The 17,419-nt window shown below is 38.0% G+C and overlaps 1 protein-coding gene across 2 annotated transcripts; it reads right to left on the minus strand.

Moving 5' to 3' along the window:
- Positions 1-1,681: 1,681 nt before the first annotated feature.
- On the minus strand, positions 1,682-17,190 carry ERCC5 (ERCC excision repair 5, endonuclease). Of its 2 annotated transcripts, none has more exons than XM_088068965.1 (16): positions 17,106-17,190; positions 16,494-16,611; positions 15,626-15,801; positions 15,014-15,129; positions 14,825-14,917; positions 14,010-14,070; positions 12,961-13,104; positions 11,893-12,100; positions 10,475-11,623; positions 9,867-10,099; positions 9,367-9,486; positions 7,602-7,815; positions 5,637-5,781; positions 4,635-4,837; positions 3,666-3,748; positions 1,682-2,337 (listed from the first exon to the last, which is right to left on the minus strand). In XM_088068965.1, exons 2-16 carry the CDS (start codon positions 16,579-16,581, stop codon positions 1,786-1,788), a joined length of 3,585 nt encoding a protein of 1,194 aa, XP_087925091.1. In that variant the 5' UTR covers positions 16,582-16,611; positions 17,106-17,190; the 3' UTR covers positions 1,682-1,785. The 2 variants fall into 2 exon arrangements, with proteins under 2 accessions (XP_087925091.1, XP_087925092.1); XM_088068966.1 differs by lacking the exon at positions 17,106-17,190 and adding an exon at positions 16,797-16,815.
- Positions 17,191-17,419: the final 229 nt, after the last annotated feature.

A 17,419-nucleotide genomic window follows, 5' to 3' on the forward strand; every position in this document is an offset into this window, starting at 1 on the left:
GGCAGCGATCACAAATCCCGACAGCTGCAGCCCGAGCACAAAGAGGGCACCACGCAGCCCTTACGTAAGGGAGCAATTTTGTAACAGCAGGAGGCAGCCCCTCCAGGGTGCTCCAACCACAAAGTAACCAACTTGGGAGTACTGTTTACAAAATAAATAGTGGCAGGGTATCAGCAACTCCTCCCAGGGACTAAAAAGTAACCCAAGGGCACAGTCATTCTTCAGAGCCAAAAGGGACTTCCAAGAGAAAAGTTTACCACGGGGCAGGGGTGCTTTTGCAGCTGAGGTGTAGCAATGCAGAACTGCATCAAGGTATGCAACCCCCAAAATCCTGACCCCACGACACAGCTGTCACCCTGCATAAATCTAAACATATCCAAGATGTCCATTCACTCCACAGATTGCAAACACTGTCACGGGACCAAATACAGGTACCTAAGACATCTCTTTTTTGGGCTGTAATCAATTCAGGAGAGGACCCATCTCTCACTTTAGAAAAATCAGACTTCAGCCTCAACTGGGTTTCTAGGTGTTACCAAAAAATAATAAATTATTGTACCAAAATACTAAACAAGCCCTATGGAGAAATGAGAGTCTCTGTACCATAGTTAGCAGAAGAAATTAAGGGGAGCTCTTCTACACTTACAAACAACCCACCAGAACCTGACACACACTTTTAATGTAAAATTCAGCAATGCTAATGAGTGATTTATAAAGTAGTGTCTGGACAGACTGTGAATTTGCTTAAAATGTTACAATCTTTTAGAAAAGTAGTATCAAAAGGAATGACTTTTGCACCGTATAACTATACATGAAGCATTAGACGCCCTGCAATTGTAAGGGCCAAATCCCACCCTCTTCACCTCAGCCATTTAGGAGAGGATAATGTCTCATCCAAAACTTGAACGTATGCACTTGGATTTCAAATAATGAAACAATGAGAAATGCAGTAGAAATATCAAACTAGGGGAAAAAAAAAAAAGGCAAGAAGGACAAAAATATAAGGTAAGAACACAAGACAGAATTCTGTGCTTTTCCACAATACACAGGAGCTGGAAATAAATTCTACATTCAGAGAAGAGAGGTGTCCCAAAAGTCTGAGCTTCACATAGCCCTACACAAATTAATCCAGTGTGAGTGCTGCAACCAGTAGATACCTCTGAACATCACCTTTGCAAACAAATACTGTATTTGGACACAGCCATATAACTCCAAATCTAGAAATATGTCTTTTACATTCAGAACATAAACAATTATTATACATCAGATTATAGAGGGACTTACTGTACTGCATGTTTTTTCCTTGAGATATTTTGAGGGTTTGGATCATCTGTCTCCAACAAACAGTATTATTGTGGGCAGAAAACTTTCAAGACAGGCTTAAGGAAGGGAAGAAAAGCAAAAAAATTGAACCTATTTTATTTCTCCCAACACCTAGAAACAACCCAAGCAATTTTCAGAATTTCATTTAAATTTGAAGTTAAGGAAGCAACTGATTGCAGGTGATTTTAACAGCTCTATCAACTCAATTAGAATGCAAATAAATGGACAATATGTTTTTGCTCAATTTTAAAATCTGAAGGCTGGAAACCTCTTACTCTTTCTGAGTGTGCTAAAATGAGTGTTTTGTTTAGAATCACTTCTATTTAAGTCCTGGACAGAAAACGCATGACAAAATGCATTACAAATAGGGATAATTTATTATATTTTAAAAATAATTCATTAGAATATTTACAAAGCTCAAGACAGAAAAATCACAATCTCTTTTTATTTTTTTTTTTTAATTTAAGACATTTTCTTTCTTATTCCTCTCTTGCTTCGTGATTTCTTTTTTCTGCCTTCAAACACAGGTTTGGCAGTCACCATGACTACATTTCCCAGGTCTTCATCCTCACCACTTGAGCTACTGCACCTTTTTTTCTCTTTATGGTCTGCTGTCTCTGTTGCAGACATGTTTTTCCTCCTTTTGCTCTTGCCTAAACCTCTGCCTTCGGATTCCTCCACTGAGGAGTCACTAGAAGTTTCTGAAAGATGCAAATTTCCAACAAAACCACCTCCATATAAAAATTCTTTTCTGGAATCTGAATGTTTTCTTCTCTTTCTGCTCTGTACTTTTGTTGCTGCAGCTTGATTTGCATCACCTGTGGTACCTTCCCCTTTCTTTTTCCCAGGCTGTTTAAGTTCCAGCTCCATGACAGCGGTGGCCTCCTGAATTTCATCGTCTGCTTCCTTTTCCTTTCTCTTCAGACAAGTCACAGCTCTGCGCAGTCTCTGACTTTTAATAGCTTGTTTCTCGTGCTGTTCTAGTCTGAAGAATGAATCTATTCGAAGCTGAGTCTATCAGAAATAAAACAGAAAAGCAGTTAAGTATTTTTGTAATTGGAATTTGGTTGTTAGCTATATCATAAAGCATCTAAAACTAAAGCAGGACAAAGGAGTAATGAAATTAATACATATGCACATAGATGTGAACAATAAGATTCATCATTATAGTAATACCCATACTTTATAATAAATTAGGCAACAAGAACCTTTACAGAAATTAATAATTAGCAAACTCCAGGGAGATTTCATTAATTTTGTGCTGCTAGTGATTAGACATATGTTGCTGTTGTCAACCCTAATACAGAGAATCTCTGTAGTACTCTTAAGTATGTCCTTACAAACACATCCTTAGCTTCCAGCTGTTAAAGCAGAATGTTTACTGAGTAAATGCTGTAAGTGCACTTTGCATTTGTGCCTCCAAGTGCAAGAACACGCAGGCTTTTGACTCCAGTTCACTGCACCACATGCTGCTACAGTATAAAGACTGAAGGATAGAACTAAGAGTCATCACACAATGTGGATTTGTGCTATTCAACCAAAGCTAGGCTTTTTGCATAGGCTAAGCCAGTCCTCTACCTTTCCCCTAAAATTGTCTAAGAGAGAGACACTTCCAAAGGATATTCCAGTCAACCTGAAATTATATGTATATAACTAGGGGGCTTTCACTTCACCCAGTGATACTGAGAACCTAGAACACTGGTTTAGACAAGATACCTATCTTGTGTATGTTAAAAGGAAAAATTAATCTGAAGTTGGGGATCAATTTTACAACCCCCTTTGACAGGTACTGCAGTGGGCATCACTATTCATTTTCAAGTGTTCATGAAGTTGACAGAACATTTACTTGGAAATTAGAGTAATATTATTAATGGACACTTGCTCAACAGTTCAGTCTGCATTCATCCTCAAAGGATGTGTACAGCATCAAAAAGGTAGTATCACTCCACCAAAATCTATGGGGCACTTTTAAATATATTTTATAAAGTGTTTATAAAACTGTCCATCATCTTCTAAAAGTACTGAAGTTGTTTTAGGTACTTGTAGCTTCACTGTGTCCAGAAACAACAGCAGCCTGGACTTGAGATAGGTGCTTGATAGGTAAGGAAACTTGAAACCAATGTCTGAAATTATGCAGAGTCCCTCACAGCACACTCAAATCATACAGAAATGAAGTCTAGAGAAGCAAGCTTAGTGACTTTAAAAGAAATAAATACAGCAAAAGATTAAAAACCAAAGCCCAGCTTCTGAGAAAGATACTCTACTGCAATGCCTTGCTGTTCTTTTTAAAATGATGCTCTCACAATTTTCCAGTTACCCTTAAACCATAGGTAGATTTTCACCTGCTGCAAGTTCAGCTGTTTCATCACAGGCAAAAGGATTCCATCTATCTTCGTCCTAGTCCAGCCAAAGTGATCCTTGCAGAATGTGCAGAAAGTTAAGGAACTTTACAGAATGGCTACTACCGGTATTTTGTAAACACATGAAATGAAAATTCCTGAGGTAAAAAATGTCTGGAGGAAAGCTGCTCCACTTTAAAGCTTTTTCTACTACAAAATCAGACAAAAGACTCTTGGTTAAAACAACATATCACAATCACCCTGCTACATCTCCATTATTTGCACAACTTTTTCTCTAATAACATTTCCCAAAGTATGTCTCGGTGAAGATGGAACTAATTTTGGCTAAATGGTATTGCCATAACAAAAAATGCCTATTATAAATAGGCAAAAATAAACCTTATTTTTGCACTTGCACCTACCAAAAGTTTCATTTACTGTTTAAAATACTATTAGCTCTGCATTTATTGCCATTTACTTTTCAATAGTTCACTGCAGCTCAGACTTCAAATGAAGCAAAAAGTAGACATTATTAGAAGAAATGCAGGGAACAACTAGGGATAAAGTGCAGACTAAAACACCCTTTCTGTCTAGAACTCAAGACTTATTTGTGAAAAATGGCAAATATACAGAGGGAGTGTGCAAACAATCCCACTTAAAGAGGAGAAAGAGGCACAGGACAGTTAGAGAAATATAACAATTACAAAAATATCACAACAAACTAGTCAGTTCAGCTACAAGAGTGTCTCTGCATGCAAAGTGAGGCAGCCCACTCTCTCAGAAGGGCAGAGCAGCCCTGACTGGCACACATGCATGGCTGCACTCCCTTCTGTTCTAGAGCTGGTCTCATTTTAGGGGAGCACATGCAGATAGGGCTTGGGGCCCCTCACAACAAAGAGATGTTAAGAACTTGACTCTCCATTACTGACTCCTTACGAACTTTGAGTACTTTCACCTAACAAGTAAAAGGATATTCTCTGATCTGCTCTACATTGGGCTTTCCCCAGGTGAACGAACCCCTTGACTCATCCACCACAGGCTTCAGGTATGCTTCTGCCACTGCTGGATTTGGGAAACCTGAATAAAGCTGTAGCTCCCGCAGTTTCTTCTTGACTTTGGTATCATGTGGATTAGGCCTCGCTTTCTTATTCTTCTGAGCCTCATTCCACCACTCACTGAAAAACAGAGAAAATTATTAATTTGCCTCATAAAATAAAATTTGAAATATCAAGAGCCACCATGCTAATTTCAATAGCCTTAGTCTCCCTACTTCAATTATTACAAGATATTATGTAGAAAGATGGCCAAAGGGACAAAAAAAACCTTAAAAGTAGAAAAGACAAAACTTACACATTAAATGCAGCTATTGTAAGCCACAGTAGCAAATATCACCTAGATTCCCCATAAGCTGCTAAACAGAAGTCCCCAACTTCACCCTCACTTGCAGAGGATGTTCCACACACAGTGATCATTTTTGGAGGTTTTTTGGTACGCAAGGAAAAGAAATGAAAAATAAAGTCTTCTAACCATCCTTGCCATTGCCATTACAGCTGCATTGGCCCTCCTATAAATCTTGTTCTTGCCCACACCCTACTTGTCTGCCTCCAGGTTAGACATTCCTCAATCAAGTCCTCTTTCTCTATGAGCAAGTTACAGCAACCTCTCACCAACCCAGGAAGAATGAACCTCTGCTCCACTATGGATCCATGTCTCCAATAAACTCTGAGGCAGGTGAACAATTCTACAGCTGTTCTGCTGTCTTTATTTGTCTCACTGTGATTGCTCTATCAACTTGTCACTTTATCTACTCATCATTCCAAATAGTGATATAAGGGAGTCATGTTTTATAGCCTACTTAGTCTCAATAATGATGGTCAGTGATGGTCTCATGTTTTGCTGCATGCTTAAGCATCAGAAAAGCTATTAATAATCACAATAAGGAGATCCAAAAAAGCAAATCACAATGAAGCATACGCAAATTTTAAGAGAGGTTCCAAGCCATGCCCAGGAAATTCATTTAAAATCTCCATTGCTGTTACAAAGCCAACATTTGGGATGCCCTCAGTGTAGTCACTTCCAAGCAAGTATGCCAAATTAATTAGCTTGCTTCTATCCAATCCTGAAAAAAAAAAAAAGTGTATGGATTCATAATTTATTATCTTACAAAATAAAAAATATTAGCAGAAAGTCAAAAATTGAAAGAAACACAAAGGCATTAACTCCATAAAATTATATTTAATTCAACATCAGAATTTGCTAAGGTATATTCTGGAGCAGTATCAATATACTCCTGCTAACTCAAGCACCAGGAATTGTGCTAATCTGGCAAATATATTTTGCAAAAATGAAAATGTTACAATGGACATCAGGAGGAATTTTTTCATGGAAATGATTGTAAAACATTAGAATGGACTGTGCAGTGAGGTGCTGGAGTCACCATCCCTGAAAGTGTTAAACAACTGGATGTGGCACTCAGTGCCATGGTCTAGTTAACAAGGTGGTGATCAGATAAACGTTGGACTCAATCTTAGAGGTCTTTTCCAACTTAGATAATTCTGTGATTCTGTAATTTCAAAATTTGGGGTTGTTAAAAGATTTTTTTCTTTTCATTTATTACATCCAGTTACTGTCCTGTTCTTATCTAATGCTGACCTGAATTGAGTAATGCCAGAATCAAGTAACATTCTGTTTGAATTCTAGTCCACAATTCCAATGCCTGATTCCTAGAAGGGCTCCTCAACTGGGAGCCTTTTTCTCTCTGCTGGTACAGCTACTAAATAGACCAGAAGAGCCTGTGAAACAGCCAGAAAGAAGGAAGAACTCAGCTGACCACTTCTATTTGATATGCTATAAGGTCTAAGGCAACCAGACTGTTTTTAGTGACCAGCTTCAAGAGTTTAGATTTGAAAAAAAAAGTTTTTAAAAAATTCCATGCAGAAAAGGAGGTACGTGAGTCTAAACACGCAAAGCAGGACAGACCATCATCATGCTAGTCATCATATCCATCAGCTGTCCAGACAGAGGAATTTCTGCAATGCACGGGAAAGGAGAAGCACAAGACTACAGAGGAATGTGACAAAAAGACTGATGATGACTATTTTTTCCCAATAAATAAAGATTTGGCCTAGCACATTAAAACCAGTTAAAAATCACAGACACGCTTTTACAGCAATCCTTTCCAATTAAGCTACAGTAGCATACTTAAGTAGGGGAAAAATATTTCATTCAGTTTGCTGGAAGAAACCAAAGCTACATTTTTCACCACATAAAAACATTTTTCACCACATAAAAATGTTATGAAATTTTACCTGCTATTATTTCAAAGTCTATAGCCTCTCAAATTGAAAATGTCAAAACTGATTTTAAAACAGTTCTGCCCAAGACTTAAAGCATGTTTAAATCAGCTCATATTTTGCCTAATACTCTGTGTGACACTGAAGCTTAGTAGTTCAACAAAATTGATCACAATTTGGTTAGACTAGCTCAAGAGCAATCAGATAGAAGAAAAAAAAATCTTTCAGTCTCAGCTATATGAAAAATGTTTTACGCATATTCCAGATCCTCTTTTACTATACTACATCTCAGTATATCCAAAACTAACTTTCATCTCCAGAAGACTAAAAATCTGATGACATCAGAATACCATTTTCTCACCACATCAGAAAAGTCATGCTAACATTTACACAGAAACTGGTATAGCAGTTCATATCTCCAGCCTTGATGATCATTACACTAACTCAGTATATTAAATGCAGCTGGTCTGCAAATTCAGGAGTGTCATCTGGCAGTAAAACAGCAACCTAACTGAATGGCTTTAGAGACTCTCCAAAGAACAGACACTAAATAAGAGACACAAAATTCTGTAGAAAATACAAACAGACAGATGACAGATTTCTCCAGTTAAAGACTGTGTTTAACAAATCAGTCCCTGAGGCTTACCTAGCTCGTTCTGAAAGTCAGCGTACTGATAATATTCTACATATTTGTTCTGACTGAAAAAATTTTTATAAACATGTCGTGCACCAAACAACCAAACATCACTGTCATCAGTGATTGTCCCAGAGGTCTGATCAGTAAGGTCCAATACGGCACACTGTGCCTCTGCCTCCATCGGAGCTTCGATATATGGAATGCCAAACAGACGGAGGAGCTCCTGAGGGATGAAAGGAAAAGAGTTAATATTTCATCTAAAGAGTTAACTTCTAATACACTTCTGCTTGATTCAGAACCACTAGATTCACACTTGGGAGTTATTTAATATTTGACAACAAACCTTAAACTCCCGGTAAAAAGCACCTAGTTCAGTTAAGTCAAGGGGGAATCCCCACTCAACTCCTCTCAAGCAGACAGTGCCATATAAGTCAAGCACTACTTGAGCACACTTTTACCACACAGTTTGAGAACCTGCCATCTTAATTACACAAGCATACTTAAGTATTGTTTTGCACAGCAAGGAGAAAACTCCATGCATTACAAATTAAGTGGGCTTCATGAGAGCAAGATGCAGATTAAATATAAAAAGTGAAATAAAAAACAAATCTTATTTAAGGAAAAGATTAGGTCATCACTTCATCTAAGAAAGTAGTATGAAAGCATACAAGAAACATTCATATCAAGCAGGAAACAGTGGGAAGACTGATCATTCCTTGGATAGTATTTTGATATGCTTCTATTTTGATGCATTTTTGCTTTTATGGGATACACTACACAACCTCAGTTAAATATCCCAGATGCACTAGGTTTGCAGGTTTATAGGCTTGTGCTAGTTACATAGGTCTGAATGATGTCCTTCACTCAGGTGGCTTTTGAGGCGTGACAGAATCACTCTCAAGACTTTAAAATTTTTACTGTAATTAAGAATAAAAGCACAAGATCAAAAGACAACTATAATGGTGTGCCTATGATTACATGGCACATGCTACAAAAGCAATCTACTGGCCTTTACAAAAATCACCTGAAGAAACAAGTATGTGCAAATATTTAACCAAGATTAAATATGATTTTGAAACTACCTAAACTGTCACATTAAGACAAAAAAAATAAATACAAGCATTTACATATTTCTCAGAATTAATTTGTTCATAAGTTTATTTTTGTATAATTTGCATAATTTGTGCATAAGTTTATTACATCGCAGACACTATCACTAGTCTACTCTATTATGGGTTTGTTAACCTAAACACATTGTATTAAACATCAAAACATTTGACACAGAAGTAACAGGCTTATTCAGGCATTACTGGTGAGATTCATTCAAATTGTTTACTCAGGGCATAAACTATATAGACTCCTTGTAATTTTTTAACTTTTTAATTTCCCTGGGGGAAATCACAGTTTACCTAATACACAGACTGCATCAATTCTTTGCTGCTGAATATAGCTTCCAAGTATTTTTTGTTAATTTTGCACCTTTCACAAAAAACAGGCCAAGATAAAACTGGTCCAACTTTTAAAAGTTGGAGCTTTAAAGATATACTGATTTATCCATATTATTATTTTATAATGTTATTACACTTATTTGAAATAGTTGGAATTCAAGATCACCTCAACACTTTCAAATATTTTAAATCAAGCAAACTGAAGAAAACAAGCTCCTAAGAGGAGAAAAAAAGTGACTTATAACTAAGCAAAATTACTAACAGCTTTTGAGTAAATGACTGAGGTGGAGGAAGGAAACAAATAAAAATGACTCAACAAATACTACCTGGCTTTCCAAGAACATCTGTCCTGTTACAGAAGCAGCAACACGTTCCTGCTGCTGTTTTTGAGACTGAAGCATATTCTGCTCAGCAGAAAGGTCCTTTTCTAATTCTTCTAGTTCTTCCTGAAAATATAAACCAAGATTTTTATTATTTCAACAATTCAGGTATACTTAGTAAAGCACAAAGTCTCCAACTAGTTATTCTGGTATTCTATGTTCCATTAATTCACACTAGGAAGTTGTTACAGCTTCTCTAATGCAGCAAATTGTAAGACCAAAGATGGTCTAGTCATCAATTTGCTAAAACCTTGAAGTTTTCTTTTGATTTTAGGGAGATTATGATTAACCACCTTTAAAGAAAGATCAGTTCCCATACAATTAGATACCTATGTATCTATGAGAAAGCAATGAAACAATAAGAAGCTGTTCAATAGTTTTTCCTTAATAACTATTTGGAGACAAAATGCTCCATTACAAGCTCAAAACAAGAAACAACAAGTTACCAAACTGATGTCTTGCCACTCATCCACTGCACTTTTATCATCAGCTTCTTTTTCAGCATTCTGAGTGTTTCCCAACTGCACCTCATCAGACTTCTTCAGCAAGTCCAGTGTGAAAACATCAGGTCTGTCTGTCTCCACTTCTGGAAGTGTTGGTTCATCACCCATTTTTTCATCATATTTAGTAGGAAACTCAGCCTCATTACTGACCTCAGCATCCACTTCAATAAAGCTTCCTATCAAAGGAAAATAGAGACTTGTACATATTTTTAATTTGGGCAATGACTTTTTTTTTTTCTATATGCATTAGATAAATATAAGGATTGTGAAATTACATAAATCAAGTGGCTGTCTGGTTAATTAATACACCAGTTAAATTCAATGTACACAACATGCTTTCCTGACTCTCCATATTCTATACCCAGGCTTCAATGATAAAATGTGACACCAAGGGGAAAAACACAGCTCAGATTTTCATCCTGCCTCCTATATATGTGGGAGTGGATGCATTTTTAAACATTTCTTACTAAGAGAAAAGGTTAGCTTCAACTGACTACAAATACAATATTTTCCTATTTTCTTATCCTTTTACACAATCAAAAAGCACGTACCATCAGAATCACTATCTTCGGACTGTGATATGCCTTCTCTTTCCTCCTTAGGATCTATTGCTCCTGGAAAAACTCTAGTAACCCCAGATATATTCTCCTCTGTTTGTGAAATTACTTCCTGGGTATTTTCAGAAATTTTCACATTTTCCTCATTTTTTGAAAGGTCTGTTGTTTCAGCATGACTCAAAGCATCTATACCAGTTTGCACAGGGGAACAACGTGGCTTCTGCAAACACAAATTCATATCCTTATCTCCCAGAGACTTTAAGTCCATTTTGGAACCATTTTTTTCCTTGTCTAAGTCTTCTTTGTCGTTTCTAGTATCATTATTGTAAGAATAACTTTCAGCTCTGGATATACTGGTATCATTTGGTGAAATATGATTTTTGGAACCATTTTCTTCCTTGTCTACATCTTCTTTGTCTTTTATAGTATTGTCAATATAAGTTTCAGCTCTGGATATACTGATGTCCTTGGGTGCAATATGATTTTCCGAATAATTTTCTTCTTTGTCTATATCTTCTTTGCCTTTTCTAGTATTTTCAATAGCAGAGTAATTTTCATTTCTGAATACACCAGTGTCCTTGGGTGTAATATGATTTTTTTCTAACTCCTGACCCTTTTGTTTAAATTCAGCATCTTGCATAGTCACTTGGATTGATGAATGAATTGCAGCTGTAGGAATGTTTGTTCCCTCCTTAACTTCAGGAATCTGCTCTTCCTCATCTGAGCTATTAAGCAGAAAATCCTTCCTTTCAGGTCTTTCTGACAGCACTCCATCAGTTGTAGCAGTAACAACTTCCTCCCCTTTATCATCTTCACTCAGAGCTTGCTGAATTGCCCACAGTGTTCTTGGAGATACACTGCTTTCCTCTGACACAAATTGGTCCACGTTCAATTGTCCTGCATCTAGTTCTTCTTCTGAGCTGCTTTCCACCATGGCTGCCCGGATAGCAAGCAAAGTCCGAGGAGAGGGTGGTGCTGCCACCACATTGTCATCTTCCTCTGTCTGCTTCCTGTCAGATGCAGGCAGCTTTGCATTAGCAGGAGATTCACTGATTTTATTTAATTTAGCCAAATCATGCATTTTTGATGAGGGTCCTGCAGTAGCTTCCAAGTCTCTACTCATAGCTTCTTTTGCTTGAATACCTGAAAGAAAGTTTTGTGTAGAAAATACTGCTTTATAATAACATTCCATTTTACATAATGAACATCATTATATAAAGATTATTAAACCACTTTTCTACAGTTTTACTGGTCATAGTTAATGACATGTAACAGTAATGCACATTTCATCCAAAGGACTGGCTACGTGCACCCATAAACAATATTCAGGTTTTTCTTAAAACTGCCAGTTTTAAGTGTGACAGAGCGCACACTCCAAACAACAGGTTTTACAAAATTAAGACCCGACATACCCTTTATCAGAATATAGTGAGAAGTCTCTTCAGAGACCACCCTCCTTGATTCCACTTCTTTCACAAAACCACCTTCATTTTCATATTGTGTTTGGATTTCACCCGAGTGTTGTTGATTCATTTCTTTTTGTACATTTTCTATGCACCGATTGAGGTTGCTTTTTTTAAGCAAACCCCTAAGCTGGTACTGGGAAAAGTCATTGGAGTCCTCAAAAAAAAAACAAAACAAAAAACAAAACAACACAAACAAGTCAATTGAAATAAAACACCCCTTTTAAGAAAGTTCATTTCCCACATTCGGGAAGAGTGTGGGAATTCTTTCAAGAGCTCGTTTACGCAGCTACATTTGTATTTCACTGGATGCTGCACTCCCAAGCAACAGCAGTACTATACTGGTAACAAACAATTCTAAAAGGTATGAGTAGTTCTGACTGCTGGCTAAACATGAGATCTCATTTTTGTGACCAGCAAAACTTAGCTGGTTATCAGAGCTCACACTCACCGTAAAAAAAATGCAATTAAAAGAGAATTCCCACGTGGATCATTTTAAAATTATGGTTCTTGGCTTACACTTGGACACAAGCCATCATTTGATCGGATGTATACTGTACTTTCAAAACCTCATTGTAGAAGTGGAACTGTAGGATTCCCCATTTTTGTCTGAACAGCTCCAACACATCTGCCTAAGTTACAAAAGCCTTTTCCCAGCTGCCAGCTCCTCTAACAACATCAGAGTTTAGAATCCAAGCTGTGTTCATTCTGCCTGGTTCATCCACACCAGTAGCATGGGTCATTATGCCCCAGTCTCAGGCATTATGCTGATGAGGCATGAAACACAGCATGATTTTTAACATTTCTGCCAAACTGAATTAGCTCTTCTAACTTTAGTGGAAATCAAGAAATAAGGCTGCTAAGAGTCATTATCTCATTGGATTTTTTTTCTCCTCAAGGTAACACCTCTTATTAAATAGTCCAGGGTGTAAAGATTTCCAGATGTAGTACCCTTTCTTCATTTGCATTATGGCAATAGCTCCATTCCAATGCCTTGAAAGCTATTTTAAATATTACCTCTGGCATTGCTTCAAACAATGTTCTTCGTCGCTTTGTAAGTTCTTTGATATCAGTCAAGATCTCATGTTTTATTTCTGGAGGCAGCTTGTGGAAATCTTCTGATTCAATATCTACAGAATACGGATTTTCACATAACTGTTCCTATAAAAGCGGAAAACAATACTTATTTTGTATTGCAGCACAACAAAAATAATAAAATATTTAGAGCATCATTCCAAACAAAACAAAAGAAAACCACGTGAACTTTGTTGGTACTTCCCATATAGAGAAGAAAATAAGAAAAAAAAAGTAACTACAATGTAATAAAAAAATGTTAAGTACCCCATTGATGTATACCATATAGAGAAACTTGATTTTATTCTTTTTACAAAAAGATACTTAGTATAAATCACTAAAACAGGTCATATAGGCTCAGCTACTCTGATTTTATCCTTTCAAAGGGTTCTCATTCCTTCTGAATGAGAACTTCAAAGATAAACAGTCTTTCCAAGAGTTTCTTCTTTTTTTTTCCCCCATGGATGAAAGCAGAGATAATTTTATTATGTATTATGTCTTCTTCTTAGGTTATCTATTTCTCTTTTTCTCTTCCTATCAGATCAGCACATCAGAAGCAAATACAGAATTTATCTGTGACAACTCAAGGACTGTAGTGCTTCAACTTCAGTTCATATTTGGAGAAGCATAGGAATTTTGTTAAATATGCTGTCTTTTACATGCATCTCCACGTGCACAAATGCATGCTTTCACCTGCATTGCTACAAAAAACAATGTCTTCTCCATATGTTCAGAGGAAGTAGCAAAAAGGAAAAAAAAAGGATACCACAAGAATTTTCTGTTCTGCTGTATTCTAGTGGAGAAATCACATTTATATTCCCTCATTAAAAGGAATTCTTAGAGTACTGAAAATTAACTCATTTGCTTATAACCAATGCCATAGTAAGACCTATATCTCAAAATAATGGGATTTTTTAAGCTTTTTGTCTTTTAAGCATAGCACATAAACGTGAGGATTGTTCACAGTAACAAGGCAACTAGGTTGCACTTACTTGCAACATCTTTCTTTGGCTCATTCTCATTTGCCATTCTTTTTCTTCCTCCTCCTCTGAGCTAAAAATCACAAAGATAAAACAAAAGGTGTAGATATTTACTCAGGAAAACAGAGTTTCTATTTTAAGCAAGAAGTCATTATCCATATGCCTTTGCTGGTCAAGTACAAAATCATGCAGCGTCAAACACACACACACACACATATTTATACACACACACATAAACATGCACAGGTCAAAATAGATTTGAACAGAAAGTAAGAAGGCAAACTTATATCAGTTAAAACTAGATGAAGACAACTGCCTCTATTTAGATCATGGCACAATTCTTACTTGGTCAGCATTTGAAGTATATAAAAGTAGAGATGTGCAAAGAGAAACCTACAGAGCAGCTTCATGTTCTCACTTAGTGTTATTTAAGAAGATGCCATAAGTGTGACAAGTACGGACAAAGCCTGCTGAACACGTCAACACAAACAGAATCAAGCTGCCACACCCAAGCTAGAACAATCAGTCCCATTTAGTCTTATGGATATGGCCTTAGTGACCGAGTTAGAACTTTCATCCTTATACATTAATCCAGTTAGAAATTTAATCTGTGGGCTGAAAGCTTCTGTTACTTTCCCATAAATAACTAGGAGGCTTCTGTATCCAAAAAGAATCTGAAATAAAATATAAATTAAAGAAATATACTTTATATATATATTACAGCGTCTTATAGATCAAAGGCCTTTCATCAGCATCAAAAAATGTGGTTTATACTTTTATCAAGTTTATTAAAAGCCTTTTAAGCTTTTTTTCTTAATTCTACATACCTATTCTTCTCTTCATCCTCTAAAGCAGGCAATACATACATATCATCAACTCTTTCTCTTCGAACTTGTGTAATACTGGGCAAAGCTTCATTGCTTGGGAAAAAAAAAAAAGAAAAAAACCAGCAATTAACAGCTTCAAAAAGACTTACTGTCACTTAAAAGCAAGGGAAAAATAATTTTTATTCTTGCCTTTTGCCTGTAAGAGCAGTTTTGATAACATGTCTCTTCAAAAGTGTTTTCAAGAGTTTCTCTGTAGTTTTTCTGGAATCACTGATAGCAATTTCCTTTCTTTGTCTTCGCTTAGCCTATGAAAATAAGAGTAACACCAACATTTGGCTGCATGATGATGCACATCCAGTGAACCCCTGTTAAAATTCTGTGTGCTGAGCCTATGAGCTGCTCCTAACTCATCCTACACCAAGGGAGACAGTCTTCAGAGCCTTTAAAACTATGTTTGTTTCCTCTGTGGGACTCAGGAACAGCTTTCAGCTTCTGGGTACAAACACCTGCAGAGCTGCATTCAGGTCCATTCTGGAGCACAAGCCAGGCTTTTGCAATCATCCACTTTTCTGCAACCTGGCTCCCCTGCAAATCAAACATGCCTAGTTTAAAGAAGCGCTGCTGCATGCTCCAAGCTAACCCAGGCTGGGACTGCAAAGGACACCTGTACAGCAGTGGACTTCAATCCTCCATCCCCACAGCTCAGAAACATAAGCAGAGCAACAGGAAGGAAATCAAAAAGGGTTGCTTACTACGACATACAACCTCTTTTACACTGCAATAACTCACTAAGGTACTTACCAAGGTTTGTCTCTTCAGAAGAGGTGCCTCTCCATCAAAAACAAAGACGGGTCGAATCCGGAAAAACAGTAACTTGCAGAGTCGATGAAACAGAGTGAGCAGGTGAGCATTCCGTACAGAAATACCACCACGATCTCTGGCTCCCTTTATTGCTTGGTTCAACCAAATACTGATATCTTAAAGAATTGTTGAGAGGAAAAAAATATGCTCTTTTACACATATACCACATAAAAGTTCCTATAAAGCGCACAGATTTGACTGAGTGGCTTTTACCCACAGCTCCAAGCTTGTCTTATCAAAATCAAGAATATCCAAATAGTTAAGAACTTGGAAGAAGAATATATTATTGCCCCTATTGCCCTGCACAAAAAGCAGAGTTGAAGCAGAAGTGCAGCAAATACCTCCCCAGTTATTTTGACAGGTAAATGAAAGGTAACTTCCTTCCACATCTTTCCAGCATTTAACCAAGTATACAGGGCAGGAAAGCTGATGTGTAAGTATAAAACTTCTTCATCTTGTAGTCCTACTGAGAGAAGCATATTTATTTATAAAGTGCAAAATTCTATAGTCCAACACATGTACGAAGAACCTACTAAAATAAGTCTGGTTTTTTTAAAGATGAAAATAAAAAAGCTTAATATTTCATATATTATAAATATATTTATAATGTATTTATATATATATAATTTATATAATTTATATAATATATATATATTCACATATTATAAAGCAAAACTTCCACTTACCAAAACGTAGGCAATTTAAATGTAATAATAATAATATTAAAATAACCACTTATAAATAAGGGAAATAGTTAAAACAATCTCTCTTGCGACTTCGGTTTCCCAGCTTCACTTTTAAAGGATACCAACAGCAAGAATTTTCCCTTCCAGCGTTTCCGGGTTTATGGGTCTCCCGGTGCATTCAAGCAGCTTCCAAAGTCCTTGAACTCCCATTGTCCTTCCTTAGCTGCTTTGAGCGAAAATCTATGAGGCACAAAAGAAGGAATAACCCAAAGATTATGCGGCCCACGACTGCTTTATTAATTTACACAGAAATAAGGTGACAGCCGCTCGGGCCGGGATAGGCAGGGGCAGGGGCAGGGGCAGGAGCAGGAGCAGGAGCAGGGGCAGGGACAGGGACAGGGACAGGGGGGGTGGCGATCCCGGACCCAGGGCGGGCACGGGATGCCGGCGCAGGGACGCGGCAGTAAGGCCCCACCACTCCCCGAGCGCCGGCCCCGCCCGGCGCTGCCCCGCGGGCCGCCGGGAGCCGCGGGGCGGGGCTGGCGCAGGGCCCGGCCCCGGGGCAGCCGCCCACAGCCCGCCCCGCACACCGGGGCCGGCCGGCTCCCCCCGCCCTTTCTCCGGATCCTGAGGGCGGCGGGCTTCTCGGCTGCCTGGAGGAGAGCCTGGTAGCAAGCAGCAGAGAATAACAGAATGTTATGTTGGAAAAGATCTCTGAGATCGTCGAGTCCGACCTGTGACCGAACGCCCCTCTGTCAACTAGACCATGATCGAAGTGCCACGTCCAGTCTAAACGCTCCAGGGACGGTAACTGCACCAGCCCCCTAGGCAGTCCCTTCTAATATCTAATCACCCTTTCTGTGAAGAAATGTCCTTATGTCCAGCCTAAATCTCACCAGGCTCAGCTTGAGGCCATTTCCTCTCATGCTGTCATTTGTTACCTGGGAGAAGAGGCCGACCCCCTCCTGGCTACAGACGCCTGTCAGGTGGCTGTAGAGGGTGATAAGGTCACTAACAGCGCCCTCAGCTGCTCCTCACAGGACTTGTG

Source organism: Pseudopodoces humilis, chromosome 2 (genome assembly GCF_049639895.1).
Source record: "Pseudopodoces humilis isolate 2021_Gansu_Grassland_sample_001 chromosome 2, ASM4963989v1, whole genome shotgun sequence".
Classification (NCBI taxonomy): Eukaryota; Metazoa; Chordata; class Aves; order Passeriformes; family Paridae; genus Pseudopodoces; species Pseudopodoces humilis.